This window comes from Oncorhynchus tshawytscha, linkage group LG34 (genome assembly GCF_018296145.1).
Source record: "Oncorhynchus tshawytscha isolate Ot180627B linkage group LG34, Otsh_v2.0, whole genome shotgun sequence".
Lineage (NCBI taxonomy): Eukaryota > Metazoa > Chordata > Actinopteri > Salmoniformes > Salmonidae > Oncorhynchus > Oncorhynchus tshawytscha.
The window spans coordinates 11,991,869-12,016,843 of record NC_056462.1 but is presented as its reverse complement, the minus strand read 5'-3'; the positions used below and the strand labels follow the sequence as shown (position 1 = coordinate 12,016,843).

At 44.3% G+C, this 24,975-nt stretch overlaps 1 protein-coding gene across 2 annotated transcripts in view; it reads right to left on the bottom strand.

Annotated features, from left to right (window-relative positions):
* Window positions 1–24,717, bottom strand: part of LOC112246255 (vascular endothelial growth factor C) — a 58,721-nt gene extending 34,004 nt beyond the window's left edge. The window contains exon 1 of one of the 2 annotated variants that reach the window (XM_024414552.2): window positions 24,103–24,717. In XM_024414552.2, coding sequence (XP_024270320.1) covers window positions 24,103–24,231 — 129 coding nt within the window. In that variant the 5' untranslated portion in view covers window positions 24,232–24,717. Of the gene's footprint in view, window positions 1–1,124; window positions 1,393–24,102 lie in introns of those variants that run through there. The other variant, XM_042311853.1, reaches the window with a different exon arrangement.
* Between the last annotated feature and the right edge of the window lie 258 nt (window positions 24,718–24,975).

The following is a 24,975-nucleotide window of genomic DNA, read 5'->3' as shown; positions in this document are numbered from 1 at the left end:
GGTACCGTTATCACACATTAAGGACTGGGGAGAAGACATGAAGGTTGTTTGGTTTGAGGAGACCTCCCACAATAGTGTGGTGAATGATAGTTCACGAGGAACTGTGTTACCAGAGTCAACTCAGTCGGAGACAATATTATGATCTGATGAATTGACTTAGATCTTATTGTTATTTGTTAGGAGGAGGAAGAGTGTTTTAGAAAGGAATCTCATGGTGATGGTTTTGGCTCACGGACATAGACATGTCACTAACCCCCTAGAAAGTGCAATACATGCTTGTTTAGCCATATTGAGCCTTTTCATTGGTTGATATAGTTTGGGTTCGGCTGTGTGCTGGTGTTGGCCTTTTAGATTAAACCATTTCAATTGCATTGGTAAAGCATTTCCTGTCCTGACGGCCAACAAAGATGCAGTGGAATCAGGTGATATGCATTTTACATACAGTCTTATCCAGAGTGACTTACTGGAGCAGCTAGGGTTAAGTACCTTTCTCAAGGGCACATCGACAGATGTTTCACCTAATTGGCTCGGGGATTCGAACCAGCAACGTTTCAGTTACTGGCCCAATGCTCTTAACCGCTAGGCTACCTGCCACACCGTATGTAAGCTCTTTGAACAATCAGCCACTCATTCATTCACGGACTGCAAACCAGGCCTTAGTAGGCTCCTGTACTTGTTGATCTGCCATGACCTGCCATGAATCAGTTCAATTACAGTTTTATCAGTTTTACTATTCATTCCAAAACATAATTCTCATTCAATGCTGAGAATCCCTTTGTATTGCGCCGCCTTTATCAGTTGTATCAAACCACAGACCAGTATTGAAATGAAAAAATAAATAAAAATGATAACCACAAATAGGTGCGATGAAAAAATCCTTTAACGTACGGGCTAAGACATGATTAAAATACACCAACACGTATCGGTTACGCCTTCGGGGTGTCTACACAGTGGAGAGGCAGGCCAATACAGTCTGAACGGGTAGGGAGGCGCTACTATAGCTAATGACCTGTTCTCCTTCAACAGTACAACCAACCCCGGGAAGACATCTGTATCCGAATCGTCTAGGACACCTTCAGCACCCGGTCGTCCCTCACCGGCCAAACAATTGACAGGCTGCTTACTCAGTAAGCCGAGCAGGGTGTTAAACGCGGCCCGGGAGTTGAGATCTTGAGCTGAAGCAGCGTCCGCAGCGAGAATGTTTCATCGTGCAGCCGTGCCTCCCCCTCTCACGTAACCCTCCCTCCACCCAGCCACTCCTTGGGGGATACGAGTTTGCAAAGTGTGAAAACATGAGCACTGTCTAACAGAGTGTACAGGAGTCGCAGATGAAAAGTGATACTGCTGCCTGGAACATTCCAGGAAACATGCCCAGTGACCCTCATGAGTCATGACTGATCACCCCCGATGATAACCGAAAAAGAGAGAGAAAGAGAAACCCTCCCTCCCTCACATTCGTCTCCCTTCAAGGTGTCAAAAAGCGAAAGTAAGAAAAAAAGCGGACGATAAATGTTTTTTAAAATTTCAGACAGACTATCTGGGTAATTCATCAAAGTTTATTATCCAAGAACGAGCTGGGATTATTAAATAGACATTACATTTTATTCTGTGCTGACAACCATGGATATGTAAGGTTCTTGAATTTATAGAGAACACGTCTCTTAAATGCTTGGCTTGGAGAACATGATAAATTATAAATACACATGACATGTGTTTGCCTTAAAGCTTGTGGGATGTTGAGTGTTTTAAAACACGTTGACAGGATAGGCAAATTCAACAAAGACATGAACCATTATGTTTTCCCTAGTTGAGTTGTTTCCAGAGAAGGTTACTTAATAATATGTTGATTTGTCTAGTTCATCTTGTCTTGGAAGATGAGCCATGCGCTGTTTGCAAACATTTCACCCAAACGATAAGGAAGAGGGTTGAACTGAAAGGGGACGTGTTTTGCAGTTCGCAGACAATTGACAGATTGTAAACATACTGGCTGTATTATTCAGTCCAGGGAATGCTTGTTGGACTCTGATACCCATCTAAGACACGGGTTCAAGCCTTTGCTTTGACATCAGATGTCATGACTTAATAAACAAGGCAGAGCAGATGACGGGATGGTAGTTCCATCTTTTACTCCTGTATCGCCAACAGTTAACTGACAATACGACCTCAGCTCCTCTGTAATTGACATTATCCAGAAACAAAGAGCGAAAGAGCTTGACCTTTCTATCAGGTTAAAGTGGAACCTTAGAGTCGTTCATATATTGGAATCTATAGTGTACCGCCTGTACAGCGGGTGGTGCTCAACTCTGGTCCTCTAGACATGCAACATCTCTCTCCCGAGCACTGCTTCCTCATCAAAGTATCAGTTGAAGAGGTAGAATTCAATTCCTTGTAGGAAGCGGCCATTTTCCCCTTGATTTATTCAGGAAACTCAAACACCAGAGAAAGCCTGAACAAGACTATTGTATTAGACTCCTTTCATGTGTTAGTTGTCAATGGTTCTAGAGATAACACGCAATGGTCTGTTTCCTAACAGAAACAATAGACACTGTGTGTGTGTGTGTGCGTGTGTGTGTAAGCTTATTCACACCTTGGTCCACCCTCACGTTCTTTCGCTAGGGAAAGAGGCATCTGACGTCTTAAATCAATTTTAAGTAAGGCAAACAATGAACAAACGTATCTCCAACTAAACATTCCGTTACCTAGAAATATAACCTATTGTTGTTTTACTATTGACTTGGGAGCACAGAGTACAGAAGACCAATATGGAAACAGAGAGTAAGGATCCACAGTGGAATGCATCCACCAGGCAGTAGACACTTGACAGTATAGTACAGTAGAAAGGCAGAACATTCGTTAGGTAGCCCTTTCCTGCAGTCAAATGACTCATGGGTGGACTGTTATTATTATTTTTCATAATTAATACACTTTTGTTTTTAAATCACGCCAATAATTCCGGTGTTTCTATGTCAAACAGTTGTGTTATATTTCAGTCTATTTTGATGTATATAAAGTATATTATTGGGATGCAAACTCAAAATGTAATATGTTTCAACTCTATATCTGACATGGTACAGGTGACTTCTTTTTTTTAAGCCCATAACCATGTGTGTGAGGTGTATACTTTGTTTCAAAGTAGATTTGTTTAAGACTACCAAGAAACACTGTGTGACCTTGATTTAGCCCACTGCAGTAAAAAGCTTCAAATGAATCATGTCCACCACAAAACACATCACTTTCATTTGTTCCATGCAGTTTAGAAATCTGCCAAACAATCCCACTGATGACACTTACATTAACTACTTTTGACTAGGGTTCATGCGGTGAAAGTTGGAAGTCACAGGATATGAATGACCGCTCGGACAGACATACAGTCCGGATAAAAGAATGTTCAAAATGTAACACATAAAACCTCAGCCAAAGTTCATTTTTTGTCAGTCCTGGTCTTCATCCAAAATGGCACAGTATACCCTTCATAGTGCAGTAAAGTTGTGCACTATATAGGGAATATGGTGCCATTTTGGACGAATCTCTGCTGTTAGTGGAATGCACTGCCACGGGCACAGGAAGGTGAATGTATGACTGAGGGATGGTCATGGAACAGTATTGCCACACTACAAGCAGGCACAGGAAATCCTCCTGAACACTATGACAGTAATAACATGCCAGTGTGGTTTAATCATCAGCATGTGTGGTTCCAATTACCAGGCAAACATAAAAGCTGTTGTCTTTTCACTTGAATTACCTCTTAACAGTATTGCAAATTTAACTGACTTTCAATTGTTCAATTGACACCATTAGGAGGGAGTGGCTAGGGCCAGGAGTTTTCCCTGACCATGTGATATGACCAGGAAAAACTCCAGTCCCTGGTTGCATAGATTACAACCAGGGCTGTGAGATTCCCCTAGTCAGGGAAAATGGACAATTAAACAATGTCAAGATGGAATCATATGCGTGGGAGTTACTTTCTGTAACGAACAGGAGCAACCTGTGGCCGAAGTAATGGCCTCAGTACTGAGTTACTGGAAGGCTGCTACATCTTGTACAGTACGGCTCTAGGTATTTCCTATGATGACAGGTATAAACCACAGCCTGAGCCTGGGCTGGACGGTGAAGGAGCAGTGTGTGTGCTTCCTCTGACTAAGCAGAGCAGAGCAGGTTTATGGGTACCAGGCAAGCCCCTGTCCCCCCTCCCCTCTAAAATCCAGGATCCAGCAGCCCAAAACAATCATTTCAATCTGAGCCTGGAATTCCTCTCTTCCCTTCACCTGCAGGGCCAAGGATTTAATCCGTGTTGCCAGGAATCAACTAGAATCTACCTCTTCAAATATATTACCATGAATGTATTGCCATGGGGAGTATATGATACTGTATAGTCCATTTGTATCTGTTTAACACTGCCTAAAGACGGAGCCTGATGGCATGTTCTGCATTAGAGTGACATTTAGTGAGCAAACCGCCTGACAAGATTTATCCATTCCCAAAAGTGATGTCATAATCAATAAAAACACAGTCAAAATACTGCCAAAGTCAGACAGTGACTCATCGATATTGCAAAAATAGTGAATTAAAGATTTCCTAATATGTCCAAACCGCATAATCTAATGATATGAGTCATATTGAAAGTAAAATAACCAATTGAAAATGGTTCCCTTAAGAACAAACAAGCATCCTGGTTTGGAAAAAATGCTATAGCAGTGGCCAATAAGTAATAGGTCTGATAGTTACTCAACAAATTATTCTGTAATTTTTAAAATTTAACCTAAATTTAGCTAGGCAAGTCAGTTAAGAACAAATGCTTATTTACAATGATGTATTTGATGTCAACGGAGTGACAGGAAAACCTCAAACTATTCCTGTCCTTAACTTGTGATAGTAACTTACTCTGTTAACTCCATCCAACAATTTAAAACTGAATAGTCTTCGACTTCCCAAATAAAAGTATTTTTATTTGAAACCAAACAAAGAATTGTATTCGCTGTTGTACATCAGGACAAAACTCACAAAACAGATCCTTTAAAACCAAGGCATATCCTCTTTGGGTCAAGTCAGATCCAACATTCAGTCATCTGTAGTTTGATCTGACGACATTATGTTATAGCCCCAGATGTGAAACCACTAAATATTCAAACCAAAACAGATCCATGACGAACCATAATATCTCTGATGTCTGCATATCATCCACGGTCTGTACATGAGGAGGAACCATTACTGCTAAATGGGGATAAGAGATTATGGAATGGCATGTAGCCAAAGGCAAGGTGGAACAGAAGGCTGCTAAAGCAGGATATGGTATTTTTCTCCATAGCCTGATCCCACTACTAGCTACCTGCACAAACACAGGAATTACATGTGTAGCATCTGTTACAGCCATTACTTTGATCCATATTTATTAGACCCTCAGGACAGGCATAGAGACAGAGAACAGGAGGTAATGGACCTAGAACAGGCCTAGCTAGTGTAGGACAGGACAGGCTTAGAGACAAAGAACAGGTTGTAATGGACCTAGAACAGGCCTAGCTAGTGTAGGACAGGACAGGCTTAGAGACAGAGAACAGGAGGTAATGGACCTAGAACAGGCCTAGCTAGTGTAGGACAGGACAGGCTTAGAGAACACTGTACTGAGGAAACGGACCTAGCCAGAACCATATTCATATATCTACATATACAGTTGAAGTCAGAAGTTTACATACACTTAGGTTGAAGTCATTAAAACTTGTTTTTCAACGACTCCACAAATTTCTTGTTAACAAACTATAGTTTTGGCAAGTCGGTTAGGACATCTACTTTGTGCATAACACAAGTAATTTTTCCAACAATTGTTTACAGACAGATTATTTCATTTATAATTAACTGTATCACAATTCCAGTGGGTCAGAAGTTTACATACACTAAGTTGACTGTGCCTTTAAACAGCTTGGAAAATTCCAGAAAAAATATGTCATGGCGTGAGAAGCTTCTGATAGGCTAATTGACATCATTTGAGTCCACTGGAGGTGTACCTGTGGATGTATTTCAAGGCCTACCTTCAAACTCAGTGCCTCATTGCTTGACATCATGAGAAAATACAAATAAATTAACCCCAGAAAAACAATTGTAGACCTCCACAAGTCTGGTTCATCCTCGGGAGCAGTTTCCAAACGCCTGAAGGTACCACGTTCATCTGTACAAACAATAGTATGCAAGTATAAACACCATGGGACCAAGCAGCCATCATACCACTCAGGAAGAAGATGCGATCTGTCTCCTAGAGATGAACGTACTTTGGTGTGAAAAGTGCAAATCAATCCCAGAACAACAGCAAAGGACCTTGTGAAGATGCTGGAGGAAACAGGTACAAAAGTATCTGTATTCGCAGTAAAATGAGTCCCTTATTGACATAAATTGAAAGGTCGCTCAGCAAGGAAGCCACTGCACCAAAACCACCATAGAAAAAGCCGTACTACGGTTTGCAACTGCACATGGGGACAAAGATCATACTTTTTGGAGAAATGTCCTCTGGTCTGATGAAACAAAAATAGAACTGGCCATAATGACCATCGTTATGTTTGGTGGAAAAAGGGGGAGGCTTGCAATCCGAAGAACACCATCCCAACAGTGAAGCACGGGGGTGGCAGCATCATGTTGTGGGGGTGCTTTGCTGCAGGAGGGACTCGTGCACTTCACAAAATAGATGGCATCATGAGGGGAACAAATTATGTGGATATATTGAAGAAACATCTCAAGACATCAGTCAGGAAGTTAAAGCTTGGTCGCAAATGGGTCTTCCAAATGGACAATGACCCCAAGTATACTTCCAAAGTTGTGGCAAAATGGCTTAAGGACAACATAGTCAAGGTATTAGAGTGGCCATCACAAAGCCCTGACCTCAATCCTATAGAAAATGTCTGGGCAGAACTGAAAAAGCGTGTGCGATCAAGGAGGCCTACAAACCTGAGTCAGTTACACCAGCTCTGTCAGGAGGAATGGGCCAAAATTCACCCAACTTATTGTGAGAAGCATGTGGAAGGCTACCCAAAACGTTTGATCCAAGTTAAAAATGTAAAGGCAATGCTACCAAATACTAATTGACTGTTCGTAAACTTCTGACCCACTGGGAATGTGATGAAAGAAAGAAAAGCTGAAATAAATAATTATTTCTACTATTATTCTGACATTTCACATTCTTAAAATAAAGTAGTGATCCTAACTGACCTAAGACAGGGAATTTTTACTTGGATTAAATGTCAGGAATTGTGAAAAAACAGGAGTTTAAATGTATTTGGCTAAGGTGTATGTAAACTTCCGACTTCAACTGTATACCACTCCGGACGTAGCTACAGTAAGACAGGACAGGATTAGAGAGCACTGCACTGGGGAAGCTGACCAACCTACAGTAAGACAGGACAGGTTTAGAGAGCACTGCACTGGGGAAGCTGACCAACCTACAGTAAGACAGGACAGGTTTAGAGAGCACTGCACTGGGGGAGCTGACCAACCTACAGTAAGACAGGACAGGTTTAGAGAGCACTGCACTGGGGGAGCTGACCAACCTACAGTAAGACAGGACAGGTTTAGAGAGCACTGCACTGGGGGAGCTGACCTAGCTACAGGAAGACAGGACAGGTTTAGAGAGCACTGCACTGGGGGAGCTGATCTAGCTACAGTAGGACAGGACAGGATTAGAGAGCACTGCACTGGGGAAGCTTACCAACCTACAGTAAGACAGGACAGGTTTAGAGAGCACTGCAATGGGAAAGCTGATCTAGCTACAGTAAGACAGGACAGGATTAGAGAGCACTGCACTGGCGGAGCAGACCTACCTACAGTAAGACAGGACAGGTTTAGAGAGCACTGCACTGGGGGAGCTGACCTAGCTACAGTAAGACAGGACAGGTTTAGAGAGCACTGCACTGGGGAAGCTGACCTAGCTACAGTAAGACAGGACAGGTTTAGAGAGCACTGCACTGGGGGAGCTGACCTAGCTACAGGAAGACAGGACAGGTTTAGAGAGCACTGCACTGGGGGAGCTGATCTAGCTACAGTAAGACAGGACAAGATTAGAGAGCACTGCACTGGGGAAGCTTACCAACCTACAGTAAGACAGGACAGGATTAGAGAGCACTGCACTGGCGGAGCAGACCTACCTACAGTAAGACAGGACAGGTTTAGAGAGCACTGCACTGGGGGAGCTGATCTAGCTACAGTAAGACAGGACAGGTTTAGAGAGCACTGCACTGGGGGAGCTGACCTAGCTACAGGAAGACAGGACAGGTTTAGAGAGCACTGCACTGGGGGAGCTGATCTAGCTACAGTAAGACAGGACAAGATTAGAGAGCACTGCACTGGGGAAGCTTACCAACCTACAGTAAGACAGGACAGGATTAGAGAGCACTGCACTGGCGGAGCAGACCTACCTACAGTAAGACAGGACAGGTTTAGAGAGCACTGCACTGGGGGAGCTGATCTAGCTACAGTAAGACAGGACAGGTTTAGAGAGCACTGCACTGGGGAAGCTGATCTAGCTACAGTAAGACAGGACAGGTTTAGAGAGCACTGCACTGGAGGAGCTGATCTAGCTACAGTAAGACAGGACAGGTTTAGAGAGCACTGCACTGGGGAAGCTGATCTAGCTACAGTAAGACAGGACAGGTTTAGAGAGCACTGCACTGGGGGAGCTGATCTAGCTACAGTAAGACAGGACAGGTTTAGAGAGCACTGCACTGGGGGAGCTGATCTAGCTACAGTAAGACAGGACAAGTTTAGAGAGCACTGCACTGGAGGAGCTGATCTAGCTACAGTAAGACAGGACAGGTTTAGAGAGCACTGCACTGGAGGAGCTGATCTAGCTACAGTAAGACAGGACAGGTTTAGAGAGCACTGCACTGGTGGAGCTGACCTAGCTACAGTAAGACAGGACAGGTTTAGAGAACACTGCACTGGGGGAGCTGGCCTAGCCACAGTAAGTCTGGACAAACACCAGACTCCACTGACCTTGCTACAGTAAGACAGGACACACACCAGACTCCACTGACCTAGCTACACAGCACAAACACCAGCTCTGGATGGCTGAGCAGACTCCCACCACAATATAGATGGAAGGAGTTGGAAGGGGAAGAGAGGGCCCCATGCACCGCCATGCCTCCATCCATCTGGTGTGCAGGGTTAGCCAATATCAGGGATATCTGTCCTATTCTACTGATATGGACCCGAAATGAACTGAGATACAAATCATCATGTAGGGACCGCTCAGCAGACCTGAACCCAGACAGACCGCAGGTTTCATTTGAATAATGCTATTCATCACTAATCGTTTCCTGGGCTGCATCTCAAACGGCACCTACTCCCTTTTTAGTGCACTACTTTTGACCAGAGCCTTATGGGAACCCTGTCATCACTGGGTGATAGGGTGCCATTTGGGATGCAGACCTGGCGTGATTGAAATGTCTCCCGGTAGGTAGGAAGACTCCAACAATTCCTCATGTACATCACGCTACAGCTCATCCCAAGGCCAGCATCATTCCACCCTCCTTCTTCCACACTCTCTCACCCACTTGCCTTCTTCCTTGGGGGAATGGCTTTGCCATTCCTAGCGCTAGAGCTGCTATAGTCATTAGATGTAAAACTGGCACTGTGCAAAGTCTGAGCCAATCAAATATCATAGTCAGTGTTAATGTACATAGTATAGGATTAGCCTTGAAAACCCCAATAAACTATTATTGAGTAATTGCCCAGATACAATCAGCTTTGCAGAAGAACTTGGAGGAAAATGGATTTTGAACACTGATCTTGTAATCCTCAACTGGCTTCCATTTTGTCACCCTTCCTCTTTGACAGATTTGCAGATTCGTTTCGCAGATATCTGACAGACATGAGGGATGTGTTTTTAGTGGGATTAGACATGTTTATCTGTGAATGGCTGCTTGCTTTAGGGTTTCTGCGGAGCAATAAAGCAATCAGCTCAGCCTATTTATCTGGCTCTATAAGACCACCGGGAACTAGAGCCTGATGTAGCATAGCCCACCTTTTGAGCTCCCCTTCCAGGGTGTTCTGCCTGGCCGACTTTACATCCCCACACATCAGCCTCCAGCCACCACTGGGTTAGCTAGCCTGCACTGGGTTAGCTAGCCTGCACTGTTCTATGCTAATTGTCCTCGTTCGATTCTGAGAGTTAACCTGTTGGTTTCGCTTGAAAGGGCAGGTCCTGTATGTGCAAATCCTTGAGATACACTTGAATAACTTGAATTTCGTGTATTGTCAAGAGACTTGTGTGAAAATTTGAACTACACTCACAGATGTCTAATTGTAATTGTTTTCACAGAGCAGTTGGAAGCGCTAAGCTGATACAGTACAGAGGGAGCCCGCTCCCCAGAGCTCATCGCTTTTAGCGGTATTGGCTGCGAGGGCATTACGTCACGACTTGTTGTTTTAGCGCTTGGAGTGCTGCGGTTGCACGCCGGCAGTCGTGGTGTAAGCTGACTTAGGAGCGCAGAGCCGTGTGTGTGTTGTTGTGTGTGTGCGCTCATTTGTGAGTACGGGTGTGTCACTGTCGTAACTTCAGACAAGGCATGCAGCTCACACTCCTCTTCTAAACAAACGTCTTGCCTCAGTGAGTTCTCAATTAATCAAAGACTTCTAAGCTAACCTGTTGTCTCCAAACCAGTTTACAGATAGTCTATATGCACACTCTGCTACTCCTGATGAGGAGACCACCTATCTAGCCCTCTTGTTTAGTCACGGTGTCAGTGCATTCAGAGTTACTGGGGCCCCTAAACATGTACCCATGACAAACAGGGAAGCTTGTGAGGACCCTTTGCTTTCTGAGGGGTATGACAAACAGAACAATAGAGATTAGTCAAACAGAACAGTTGATTGTGAAACTTGTAACAAAAGTCAATCAAATTGGTGTACCCACTGAAATTATCACTATGGAGGACTTCGTATGTCACATGTACCATGACAGGCTTAGGTTATAAAGCAGTAGACAGAGAAATTATTGGTTGAATTCCATTTCGAAAGTAATACTGCCACAATCAAGAGATACTATCTAATATGAGCCTGGGTCTTCTCCAGTCGACCGGTAAATCTTTTGCCTCTGACTGCTCCGTTCCTCTGTTTGAGGTCCAGGACATTTGAAATGAACCCTTTCTTTAAGCCGGCAGAGCTTAAGGAAACCAGGCTAAGAATGAATGGGGGATTTCTCCTCTCTCTGCACCTCTACCACCTTTGTGCACTTCCAAATGGCAAGTCCTTATGTTGGCGGTATGAATAAAACCGCCAATCACCTCGGTTCTGTAGGACTGCATATAAAGGCGCGTGCACAAAGTCAACGCAGAGAGGCCAAGAGTTTAGGAGGAGAGGCTGGGAGGTTAAAGTCCACATCTCATTCTCCTTCCCTCTCTAGGCTCTCTCTTTTCTAATTAAACTTCAGCTGATGGATGCTCTTCTACGCTACTGTTTGAGAAGTGGTAAAACACATGTAGGAGATTAGATGTACTTCCATATGTGAACAGAACAGGCTGAACAGGGAAGAGAAGAAAATGAGACGGGCTGAAAACTGGTGCAGTTATGAAAGACAGATCTCGTCACCTGCTATTGATGTTTTCCGGGACCATTGTGGTCTCTGTAGTCTAGTGTGGTCTCTGTAGACTATTGTGGTCTCTGTCGACTAATCAAATCAAATTTGTATTATTCACATGCGCAGAATACATGTGAAGACCTTACAGTGAAATGCTTACTTACTATCCCTTAACCAACAGTGCAGTTTAAAAAAATACAGATAAGAATAAGAGATAAAAGTAACAAGTAATTAAAGAGCAGCAGTAAAAAATAACAATATATACAGGGGGGTGCCGGTACAGAGTCAATGTGTGGGGGCACCGGATAGTTGAGGTAGTATGTACATGTAGGTAGAGTTAATTAAATGACAATACATAGATGACAACAGAGAGTGGCAGTGTTGTGGGGGACGGGGACGGGGTTGGCAATGCGAATAGTCTGGGTAGCCATTTGACTAGATGTTCAGCAGTCTTATGGCTTGGGGGTAGAAGCTGTTTCAAAGCCTCTTGGATCTAGACTTGGCGCTCGGGTACCACTTGCCATGTGGTAGCAGGGAGAACAGTCTATGACTAGGGTGGCTGGAGTCTTTGACAATTTTTAGGGCCTTCCTCTGACACCGCCTGGCATAGAGGTCCTGGATGCAGGAAGCTTGGCCCCAATGATGTACTGGGCCGTTTGCACTACCCTCTGTAGTGCCTTGCGGTCGGAGGCCGAGCAGTTGCCATTCCAGGCAGTAATGCAACCAGTCAGGATGCTTTCGATGGTGCAGCTGTAGAACATTTTGAGGATCTGAGGACCCATGCCAAATCTTTTTAGTCTCTTGAGGAGGAATAGGTTTTGTCGTGCCCGCTTCATCACTGCCATGGTGTGCTTGGACCATGTTAGTTGGTTGGTGATGTGGACACCAAGGAACTTGAAGCTCTCAACCTGCTCCACTGCAGCCCCATCGATTAGAATGGTTGACGTGCTCGGTCCTCTTTTTCCTGGAGTCCACAATCATCTTTGTCTTGATCACATTGAGGGAGAGGTTGTTGTCCTGGCACCACACGGCCAGGTCTCTGAACTCCTCCCTATAGGCTGTCTCGTTGTTGTCGGTGATCAGGCCTACCACTGCTGTGTCATCGGCAAATGTAATGATGGTGTTGGAGTTGTGCCAAGCCATGTAGTTATGAGTGAACAGGGAATACAGGAGGGGGCTGAGCACGCACCCCTGAGGGGCCCCTGTGTTGAGGATCAGTGTGGCAGATGTGTTGTTACCTACCCTTACCACCTGGGGGCGGCCCGTCAGGAAGTCCAGGATCCAGTTGCAGAGGGAGGTGTTTAGTCCCAGGGTCCTTAACTTATTGATGAGCTTTGAGGGGACTATGGTGTTGAACGCTGAGCTGTAGTCAATGAATAGCATTCTCACATATGTGTTCCTTTTGTCTAGGTGGGAAAGGGCAGTGTGGAGTGCAATAGAGACTGCATCATCTGTGGATCTGTTGGGTCGGTATGCACATTAGAGTGGGTCTATTGTTTCTAGGATGATGGTGTTGATGTGAGCCATGACCAGCCTTTCAAAGCACTTCATGGCTACAGATGTAAGTGCTACGGGTCGGTATTTATTTAGGCAGGTTACCTTAGTGTTCTTGGGCACAGGCACTATGGTGGTCTGCTTGAAACATGTTTGTATTACAGATGTTTGTATTACAGTATTTCAGACAGGGAGAAGTTGAAAATGTCAGTGAAGACACTTGCTAGTTGGTCAGCGCATGCTCGCAGTACACGTCCTGGTAATCCATCTGGCACTGCGGCCTTGTGAATGTTAACCTGTCTAAAGGTCTTACTCACATCGGCTGCGGAGAGCATGATCACACGGTCTTCCAGAACAGCTGGTGCTCTCATGCATGTTCCAGTGTTATTTGCCTTGAAGCGAGCATAAAAGTAGTTTAGCTCGTCCAGTAGGCTCGTGTCACTGGGCAGCTCTCGGCTGTGCTTCCCTTTGTAGTCTGTAATGGTTTGCAGGCCCTGCCACATCCGACGAGCGTCAGAGCCGGTGTAGTACGACTCGATCTTAGTCCTGTATTGACGCTTTGCCTATTTGATGGTTCATCAGAGGGCATAGCGGGATTTCTTATAAACTTCCGGGTTAGAGTCCTGCTCCTAGAAATCAGCAGCCTTTAGCTCAGTGCGGATGTTGCCTGTAATCCATGGCTTCTGGTTGGGGTATGTATGTACGGTCACTGTGGGGACTACGTCATTGATGCACTTATTGATGAAGCCAATGACAGATGTGGTGTACTCCCGGAAAATATTCCAGTCTGTGCTAACAAAACAGTCCTGCAGCTTATCAACTGCTTCATCTGACCACATTTTTATTTTATCTAGTCACTGGTGCTTCTAGCTTTCATTTTTGCTTGTAAGCAGGAATCAGGAGTATGGAATTATGGTCAGATTTGCCGAATGGAGGGCGAGGGAGAGCATTGTATGTGTCTCTGTGTGTGGAGTATAGGTGGTCCAGAGTTCTTTTCCCTCTGGTTGCACATTTAATATGCTGGCAGAAATTTGGTGAAACTGATTTAAGTTTCCCTGCATTAAAGTCCCCGGCTACTAGGAGCGCCACCTCTGGGTGAGCATTTTCTTGTTTGCTTATGGCGAAATACAACTCATTCAATGCTATCTTAGTGCCAGCCTAAGACTGTGGTGTTAAGTAAACAGCTACAAGGAATATAGATGAAAACTCTCTCGGTAGTTAATGTGGTCTGCAGCTTATCATGAGATATACTCTACCTCAGGCTAGCACAAGCTCAAGACTTCCTTAGATATTGTGCACCAGCTGTTGTTTACAGTTTGTAATGTCCCGTTGGTAGTTTAATCTTCCCAATAACTCATCCGTTTTATTGTCCAAAGATTGCATGTAACAAGCAGAACTGAGGGGAGTTCGATTGCCTCCGACTCATCAGAAGGCAAGCCCGACCTCCGGCCTCTCTTTCTCCACCTCTTCTTCACGCAGATCACTGGGGTCGGGGCCTGTTCCCGAGGGAGCCGTATATCCTCCGTCAGAGTAGTGAAAGAGAAAAAGGATTCTGCTAGTCCGTGGTGAGTAATCGCAGTCCGTATGTCTAGAAGCTATTTTCGGTCATAAGAGACGGTAGCGGCAGCATTATGTACATTATGTACAAAAATAGTGCAAAAATAAGTTACAAACAACGCAGATAAATGAACAAAAAAACACAATCGGTTGGGGGCACGTAAAACGTTTGCCTTCTGCTCCGGCTACATCTTACTAGCAAGGTCTCTGTAGACTAGCGCGGTCTCTGTAGACTAGCGCGGTCTCTGTAGACTATCGCGGTCTCTGTAGAGTTGCGCGGTCTCTGTAGAGTTGCGCGGTCTCTGTAGAGTTGCGCGGTCTCTGTAGAGTTGCGCGGTCTCTGTAGAGTTGCGCGGTCTCTGTAGAGTTGCGCGGTCTCTGTAGAGTTGCGCGGTCTCTGTAGAGTTGCGCGGTCTCTGTAGAGTTGCGCGGTCTCTGTAGAGTTGCGCGGTCTCTGTAGACTAGCGCGGTCTCTGTAGACTAGCGCGGTCTCTCATCTTAGCTGTTGTGATTCTGTTAGAATTCGTCTCCCATATGAAATTGGTCCCATTTGTCCAGCTTTGAAATGCTGCATAATATGTAATATCTCGTTCCAGAAGATATTCTCAAACACTAAGATGTTATCGTAGCAAAATTGCTTGAAATCAAGGACCATGACCATGTCTAGCACACATTTCTGACTACAGAGAGTTGGATCTGATTATCTAATCACCACAGAAAAACAAACTGGGCACCTTTCACGTCCTCTTTAATCTGCTTTCATTTTCCTAGTCAGAAAAGACCTGTTGTAGAGAGCCAGGGTCAGTATAACAATGAGAAACAGGTTAAATGTTAACACCTGAAGAGCTCAGGAGCACCGCTTTATACAATGTCTGCTACCAACAAGTAGCCTGAACTGAGCCTGTTCACGATGCATTCTAACCTCACTTTCCCCCATTCAATCTCCCCACTGCAGAGAATGGGAGTTGGGAGTTTTGTATGTCCTTTGTGAGTCTAATCCAACTCTTTACTCTTCAGTCTGAAGATGTTAGGTATACTAGGAACGTCAAGCGTTCAGCCTGCTGCACTGACTCTACGGACGCTCCAGTCTACAGCGCCTGGTTCAATTGTGCTTAGGAACATTTTTTAAATTATCTCTAAATGGTTCAGCTCGTGATAAATATTTGGAATTATTGTAAAAATCTGTGTTTGCTTCATTTACTATAATACATTTCCTCTTTTGCCATATCTAATTAATCATTAAGAGTCTATTGACACACCCCTACATCAATCTAGGTAACATAATACAGAAATCCCCATCAAAATCGGTCTCTTTAAGCTACAGGCTCAATTCACTGAATGTATAAAACATGAAGAACACCTGCTGTTTCCATGAGATAGACTGACAAGGTGAATCCCTATTTGATGTCACTTGTTAAATCCACTTCAATCAGTGTAGATGTAGGGGAGGAGACCTGTTAAAGAAGGATTTTTACTTTCCCTTGAGACAATTGAGACATGGATTGTGTATGTGTGCCATTTAGAGGATGAATGGGCAAGACAAAAGATTTAAGTGCCTTTGAAAAGGGTATGGTAGTAGGTGCCAGGCGTACCGGTTTGTGTTAAGAACTGCAACGCTGCTGTTTTATTCCCGCTCAACTGTTTCCCGTGTGTATCAAGAATGGTCCACCACCCAAAGGACATCCAGCCAACTTGACACAACTGTGGGAAGCATTGGAATCAACATGGGCCAGCATCCCTACAGAATGCTTTAGACACCTTGTAGAGTCCATGCAACTCAATATTAGGAAGTTGTTCTAAATGTTTTGTACATTCAGTATGTATATATTTAATATTTATTTGACCTTTATTTAACTGGGCAAATATAGCTTCTATTGCTGTGTTACTTTCTCTGTATTTCTCGTGTGTTTTCTTACCTTTTTCATTCTGACTTGTATTATTTCCTTAACATTATTTTCCCTCACCTTGATATTGATTTGCTGTGAAGTAGCTCGCAAGTAACCATTTCAGTGTACCGTTTTACACCTGCTGTCTCCTGTGCACGTGACAAATAAACGCTGAAGCTTTGTAGTGACACGCGGTGTAGTATTGTGGTAGGTGATACCGTGCTAAAAGGTCCATATTTATACTGACACTCTCTAGCCCCGGTTTGTTGTTTTTGTGTTGTGAGAGATTTTGCGTTTATTAGTTAAAGCATTCATCCAAATAGCTTGTGAAAAGAATGGAACGGTCCTTGGCGGTTCAGTACCTCCATTATTATGGGATGTTCTGTTCTTTGTCAAACACGGTACAGGAAACGTGGGGGAAGAGGCAGATTAGTGAATTAATGTTTGCCCTGATAGGATTACACCTGTACGCAGTGACAGCCCCTGTCAGTAACCCCACGAAGGCAGATGTTTGATGTTAGGAAGAAATGAGACTTGCATAACATCACTGCTAGCTGGTGCTAACATCAAACAGCAAACACAAAGTCATTTGCTGTTTTTTTGTTGTCGCACCAATTAGGCACCATATTTGTAGGGGGCATTTCAAGAGAAAATGTGTTCAGCCTTCATTAAATCATGAAACAGTTGTTGCATCTTAACAATATGAATTAAGCATTGTTTGGTCACATTACACCCTAAGCACCTGGCACTGTGGCTACCATTCATTTCCAGCTCACGTGAGCTGAACTAAAGGGTCTCCACTGCAGATAAATATGTTTTGAAAACGTCCAGAACTTCTTCTGAGGACCGTGAACTCATTTGGCCTCTTCTTGACTGCACTGTTTCCAGGAAGTTGGTGAGGCGAGGGCAAGAGAGTGTCAGAGAGGCACCATTAGTTGTCCTGGAGGACCATGGGAATACATTCTTCTCTCTGTTCTCAGCTTTACATTAACCAGACAGAGTTAGCACACAGCTATACATCTGACAGTGATGTTGATCCTAGCTTACGGTATGTCAGCTCTAGTTTTGTTATGAGCTACCACCTGCTGGCTGCTGTGTGAGGGAGCTGGAGGGTTCAGTAGCAGACATGCAGACAGTACTGGTAGTCAAAGGCTTCCCACTGTGCTACTGTCACAGACATATGGACATACTGAGGATTCAACTGAGGATCATTGACTGCTTGTTGTTCATAAGGTTCACCATACGGCCTGGGTTTACGAGGGGGTCGTTAGTGGCGCTTTAGTAGCACAGACTGAATGAGGCAGAAAGAGAGAGAGAAGAGAGAGGCGAATAACGTGTTTGTGTGGGAGAGAGATGGAGAGAGTGAGAGCATTGTACTCCTGGGTGGGTACAGGCATGTATACATTAAGGCGTCTAAGCATTAACTCAATTGTTAAAGCAACATCAACATCCTCTAAAGAAAAATGCCTTGTATATACTGTATGTGTTTATATGTTTGTCCTCTTATTGTATTCCAGTGCTTGGGACTCCTATATACTCCACTGAACCTTTGACATGGTTTTTCCCTCTTCATTTTGGCAGGCACTCAAATACTTGCCATTGTAGACAATTCATAACCACATTGAAATGGCTAGTTTGTCCATAAAAGTGACAGCTCTCTTGTAATACTGACTTCAATTGCAACAGTGTCCTAACTCAAAGGACGGCTGAACTTTGACCCTCTCTCCCTTTGCCTAAGCCACATACAAACCCTACAACCGTATGTCACCGACTCATCTAGCTCCTATTTGATACTCTGACCCGGTGTTTTTTCTTGGTGAAAACGGATAAAGTGCTGAAAGTGATATCCAGTCGTAAGACCAGGAGTTGGGACAGGTGGGTTGTGTAACAGAGATAACCTAGAGATAACATCAAGCTGAGGAAAGCAGCTGTGAGGTAATCTCTTCCACCTGGGTTCTAACTGTTGGGCTTACGAGAACAACGGATTACATCACACACTACACCGACTGTCATGGAGAAAACAGGAAACAGCCTTTAACCCCTACTCCCTACCTAGTCTCTTCACATAGTATACTGACTGTCATGGAGAAGACAGGAAACAGCCTTTAACCCCTAGTCCCTACCTAGTCTCTTCACATACTACACTGACTGTCATGGAGAAGACAGGAAACACTCCTTAACTCCCACTCCCTACCTAGTCTCTTCACATAGTACACTGACTGTCATGGAGAAGACAGGAAACAGCCTTTAACCCCTACTCCCTACCTAGTCTCTTTGCATAGCATACTGACTGTCATGGAGAAGACAGGAAACAGCCTTTAACCCCTACTCCCTACCTAGTCTCTTCACATAGTATACTGACTGTCATGGAGAAGACAGGAAACAGCCTTTAACCCCTACTCCCTACCTAGTCTCTTCACATACTACACTGACTGTCATGGAGAAGACAGGAAACAGTCTTTAACCCCTAGTCCCTACCTAGTCTCTTCACATAGTATACTGACTGTCATGGAGAAGACAGGAAACAGCCTTTAACCCCTACTCCCTACCTAGTCTCTTCACATAGTATACTGACTGTCATGGAGAAGACAGGAAACAGCCTTTAACTCCCACTCCCTACCTAGTCTCTTCACATAGTATACTGACTGTCATGGAGAAGACAGGAAACAGCCTTTAACCCCTAGTCCCTACCTAGTCTCTTCACATAGTATACTGACTGTCATGGAGAAGACAGGAAACAGCCTTTAACCCCTAGTCCCTACCTAGTCTCTTCACATACTACACTGACTGTCATGGAGAAGACAGGAAACAGCCTTTAACCCCTACTCCCTACCTAGTCTCTTTGCATAGCATACTGACTGTCATGGAGAAGACAGGAAACAGCCTTTAACCCCTACTCCCTACCTAGTCTCTTCACATAGTATACTGACTGTCATGGAGAAGACAGGAAACAGCATTTAACCCCTACTCCCTACCTAGTCTCTTCACATACTACACTGACTGTCATGGAGAAGACAGGAAACACTCCTTAACTCCCACTCCCTACCTAGTCTCTTCACATAGTATACTGACTGTCATGGAGAAGACAGGAAACAGCCTTTAACCCCTACTCCCTACCTAGTCTCTTCACATAGTATACTGACTGTCATGGAGAAGACAGGAAACAGCCTTTAACCCCTACTCCCTACCTAGTCTCTTCACATAGTATACTGACTGTCATGGAGAAGACAGGAAACAGCATTTAACCCCTACTCCCTACCTAGTCTCTTCACATACTACACTGACTGTCATGGAGAAGACAGGAAACACTCCTTAACTCCCACTCCCTACCTAGTCTCTTCACATAGTATACTGACTGTCATGGAGAAGACAGGAAACAGCCTTTAACCCCTAGTCCCTACCTAGTCTCTTCACATAGTATACTGACTGTCATGGAGAAGACAGGAAACAGCCTTTAACCCCTAGTCCCTACCTAGTCTCTTCACATAGTTACTGACTGTCATGGAGAAGACAGGAAACAGCCTTTAACCCCTAGTCCCTACCTAGTCTCTTCACATAGTATACTGACTGTCATGGAGAAGACAGGAAACAGCCTTTAACCCCTAGTCCCTACTAGTCTCTTCACATACTACACTGACTGTCATGGAGAAGACAGGAAACAGCCTTTAACCCTACTCCCTACCTAGTCTCTTTGCATAGCATACTGACTGTCATGGAGAAGACAGGAAACAGCCTTTAACCCCTACTCCCTACCTAGTCTCTTCACATAGTATACTGACTGTCATGGAGAAGACAGGAAACAGCCTTTAACCCCTACTCCCTACCTAGTCTCTTCACATACTACACTGACTGTCATGGAGAAGACAGGAAACAGCCTTTAACCCCTACTCCCTACCTAGTCTCTTCACATAGTATACTGACTGTCATGGAGAAGACAGGAAACAGCCTTTAACCCCTAGTCCCTACCTAGTCTCTTCACATAGTATACTGACTGTCATGGAGAAGACAGGAAACAGCCTTTAACCCCTAGTCCCTACCTAGTCTCTTCACATAGTATACTGACTGTCATGGAGAAGACAGGAAACAGCCTTTAACCCCTAGTCCCTACCTAGTCTCTTCACATACTACACTGACTGTCATGGAGAAGACAGGAAACAGCCTTTAACCCCTACTCCCTACCTAGTCTCTTCGCATAGCATACTGACTGTCATGGAGAAGACAGGAAACAGCCTTTAACCCCTACTCCCTACCTAGTCTCTTCACATAGTATACTGACTGTCATGGAGAAGACAGGAAACAGCCTTTAACCCCTACTCCCTACCTAGTCTCTTCACATAGTATACTGACTGTCATGGAGAAGACAGGAAACAGCCTTTAACCCCTACTCCCTACCTAGTCTCTTCACATAGTATACTGACTGTCATGGAGAAGACAGGAAACAGCCTTTAACCCCTACTCCCTACCTAGTCTCTTCACATACTACACTGACTGTCATGGAGAAGACAGGAAACAGCCTTTAACCCCTAGTCCCTACCTAGTCTCTTCACATAGTATACTGACTGTCATGGAGAAGACAGGAAACAGCCTTTAACCCCTAGTCCCTACCTAGTCTCTTCACATAGTACACTGACTGTCATGGAGAAGACAGGAAACAGCCTTTAACCCCTACTCCCTACCTAGTCTCTTCACATAGTACACTGACTGTCATGGAGAAGAAGGTTGGGTTAGGGGTTGTCTCTACAGGGGGTACTGGCCTAGGGGGTAAATGTTGGGCTAGGAGCTAGGGAATGTCTCTACAGGGGGTACTGGCCTAGGGGGAAATGTTTTGGCTAGGAGCTAGGGAATGTCTCTATACAGGGGGTACTGGCCTAGGGGGTAAATGTTGGGCTAGGAGCTAGGGGATGTCTATACAGGGGCCCTATCTTACAATGTCCAGAGGGATTCCCCTTAACAACACAGTGGGAAGCTAGGCTAAGTGCTAAGTCCAGGTCAGGTCCATTGTCTTAGGGAGCAGTAGGTAATGGACCCTATCCCACAGCCACTCTGACACTCCAGGTCCGTACGCTTCATCGCCTCAGGAGGTTTTCACCCTGCATTCTTCACCAACTGTAACACAAACACCCAGGCCTCCTGTACTTACACCACCAAGAGCCCCCCTTACAGAGGTGTGTGTGTGTGTGTGTGTGTGTGTGTGTGTGTGTGTGTGTGTGTGTGTGTGATAAAGCAAACAGTCACAAAGCAATCAACATTTCAACATGAAATAGCTCCAGACCAATTATCCAGACCAGACTATTGAGACAGACCCACCGGCATGCACAAAGGTCTACGCTACGGTTGGGTTGAGGTCTGATCCAAACCTCAAGGTGACCACAAATTACAGCCGCCCCTCTTATCCCTAACAGCACCTACCCTACTCCTATTCACCCACCATGGGCGTACCCCTTCTCAACCCTCTCAACCCAGCCCTGTTCTACTCTCCAGCCCCATTAGAACAGCCATTCATCCTCAGTACTCTTTCGAAGTGGATGTCTCACTTCGACGTGTGTGTGTGTGTGCGTGTGGTGAGTTAAAGTGTAGTTACAATACTGAAGAGGTAGACACACTGAACCTGCACAGGATGTGTTTCTTACTATAAAATCACACATGGTCTGGGTTCCAGTGTAGTTATTGGACAAACATTCACCGCTGTATCCTGACCATAGTCATCGTAGGATAAATACCTCCCACTTGCATTTTTTTTAAAGTAAGGTTGAACATGTTGTCCTTGAATTCCGCTGAAATTTATCTTAATTACATTTAATTTAATAACGACTCCAGGGGGTTAACATAACTGTGATTACATACACCCAAACACACACACACACACACTCAGACCAATCACACCAGTCCCTATGGGAGGTGTTTAATGTTTTCATTAGATTTTCTAAATGTATGGCATATGAGGTCATTTATTTACACAGTGAATTTCATAAGTCATTATGATACTACTTGACAGGAAATCTTGTTTTTTCAGGTCATACAGACGTATTACTGTAAATAACCTTTATGAGCCAATGGGAGTACATAACAAGATCATTACTGAATACACACACACACACACACACACACACACACAGACAGAGAGAGAGAGAAAGGAGAAGAGAGTTTAAGAATGAGAACCTGTGTTTTCAGTGCATCATCTACAGCTGCAGGCTCATTTGAGACACTAAAAGTCAACTAGTAGCAGTGTTAATCCCTCCAACTAAGTGTCATATTATAGGATCAAATAGACACGTGTTTAAGATTATCCCTGTCTCCTTATCTCCTACTGCTACTGAGGAACACACACACACACTGAGGAACACACACACACTGAGGGACACACACCAAGGCACACACATACACACACACACACTGAGGAACACACACACATACACACACTGAGGAACACACACACATATACACACTGAGGAACACATACACGTACACACACTGAGGAACACACACACATACACACACTGAGGAACACACACACTGAGGAACACACACGCACGTACACACACTGAGGAACACATACACACACTGAGGAACACACACACATACACACACTGAGGGACACACACCAAGGCACACACATACACACACACACTGAGGAACACACGCCAAGACACACACACACACACACACGCACACACACACTGAGGCACACACACACTGAGGAACACACACACTTACTGAGGCACACACACACACACACACTGAGGCACACACACACACACACACTGAGGCACACACACTGAGGCTCACACACACACTGAGGCACACACACTGAGGCTCACACACACACTGAGGCACACACTGAGGCACACACACACACACACACACACAGTGACACCTGCCTCCACCCCCCTTTCTTCTGCTAATTTGAAAGTGCTTTTCTTTAATCTCCTTTTCATCCTTTCACTGTGAGGAATTCTCACTGCTCTCTCGCTCCCTCTCATCCATGATAGCCGACTCCCCCCCTCCCCTCCCCCTCAGCTGTGAGAGGGAACATACTGGAGATAAATATTATCCTGTCTATGATTTTATTCATTGAAAAGGTACATGCTTAGTAAATCAAATGCCATGTATTTTGAGCCTTTTCCCCATTTCCCCATTAAAAGTTCAGATTAAAGGACCTCCTGTTGATGTGCCCCCTTGTTTCAGTGATGTCTATGTTCACTACATGCTGTACGGTAGTGAATGTTCAGTAACTTACATCATCACCAACTTATTACTGGTGATGACTTGCATTATGGCTTGACTTATTATGTCAAATATTATGACTTGCATTATGGCTTGACTTATTATGTCAAATATTGTGACTTGCATTATGGCTTGACTTATTATGTCAAATATTGTGACTTGCATTATGGCTTGACTTATTATGTCAAATATTGTGACTTGCCTACCCTCCACTCCTTCCCACATTCCCCAATATAATGTTCAAGTGTGTTTGAATATCAATTGAATAATTTACAATGCATAATAGTAATGCATAATAGTAATGCATAATAGTAATGCATAATAGTAATGCATAATAGTCATGTAAATGGCATGCGTTAAATAGAACACTTGTATCCAAATACGTACCGGTGCATCCCCTTGATCCTGATCATAATCATAATAGTCATGACTGAATTCATGACTCGATTCACTGGCTAGATTTGCGTAGAGAATCGCTGAATTGGCAAGGAGAACAGATATTCCAAATAAGTGCATTTTAAATGTCTTTATCCGGAGCAAAAAAACGTACTCCTTATTTATTGACCTCTTTTGGTCAAGCGCTCTTTCTCGAGTTCTTTTTCCTCAAAAGAAAATTAATAGCGCATCAGATATCCGAATGTTCGTGAGACCACTGTCATAGAAATGATGGTGAGATGGTGACAGGTAAATAAGGCCGTTCTTTTCTCCGTGAAACGAAAGCTGCTGGAGAGCTTTCTGCGTCAAACTTCTGTGTCGGCGGCGGCATCCATCCAGCGAGCAGATGAGAGTTTGGGCAGCATGAACGTCCTCGGAGCAGAGAATGGCATGTTTAATGCAATTTCACGGTGTCACTAGATTTTCCTCCTCCCCCTGCATGCGTTTTTTCTTTCCAGCAGCTCAGTCTGTTTCTCCACCGAATAGCTGCAATTTACTACTAGAAACATGAGTTGGGACACGCGCACCTTCTCTTGGAGACGAATCCCTTGTGGACTCAACATACAGAGTGAAATGTCCTTGCTGTATTTCAGTGGTTGTACACTGACTGTACTGCATATTTATATAGCAGAACTATGCTAAAAATCGCCATGAGTCAACACTTTTACCAATTATCAAACCCCAAGGATACGATTCATTTCCCTGTATTGTCATTATTACAAACTTTTGCAAGGTGCATTCTGTGGTCGCTACTAAAGATTTACAGATTTTATTTAACCCATAACAATCAATTTCATAATGCAAGTGGGGTTTTATAATCTCAAG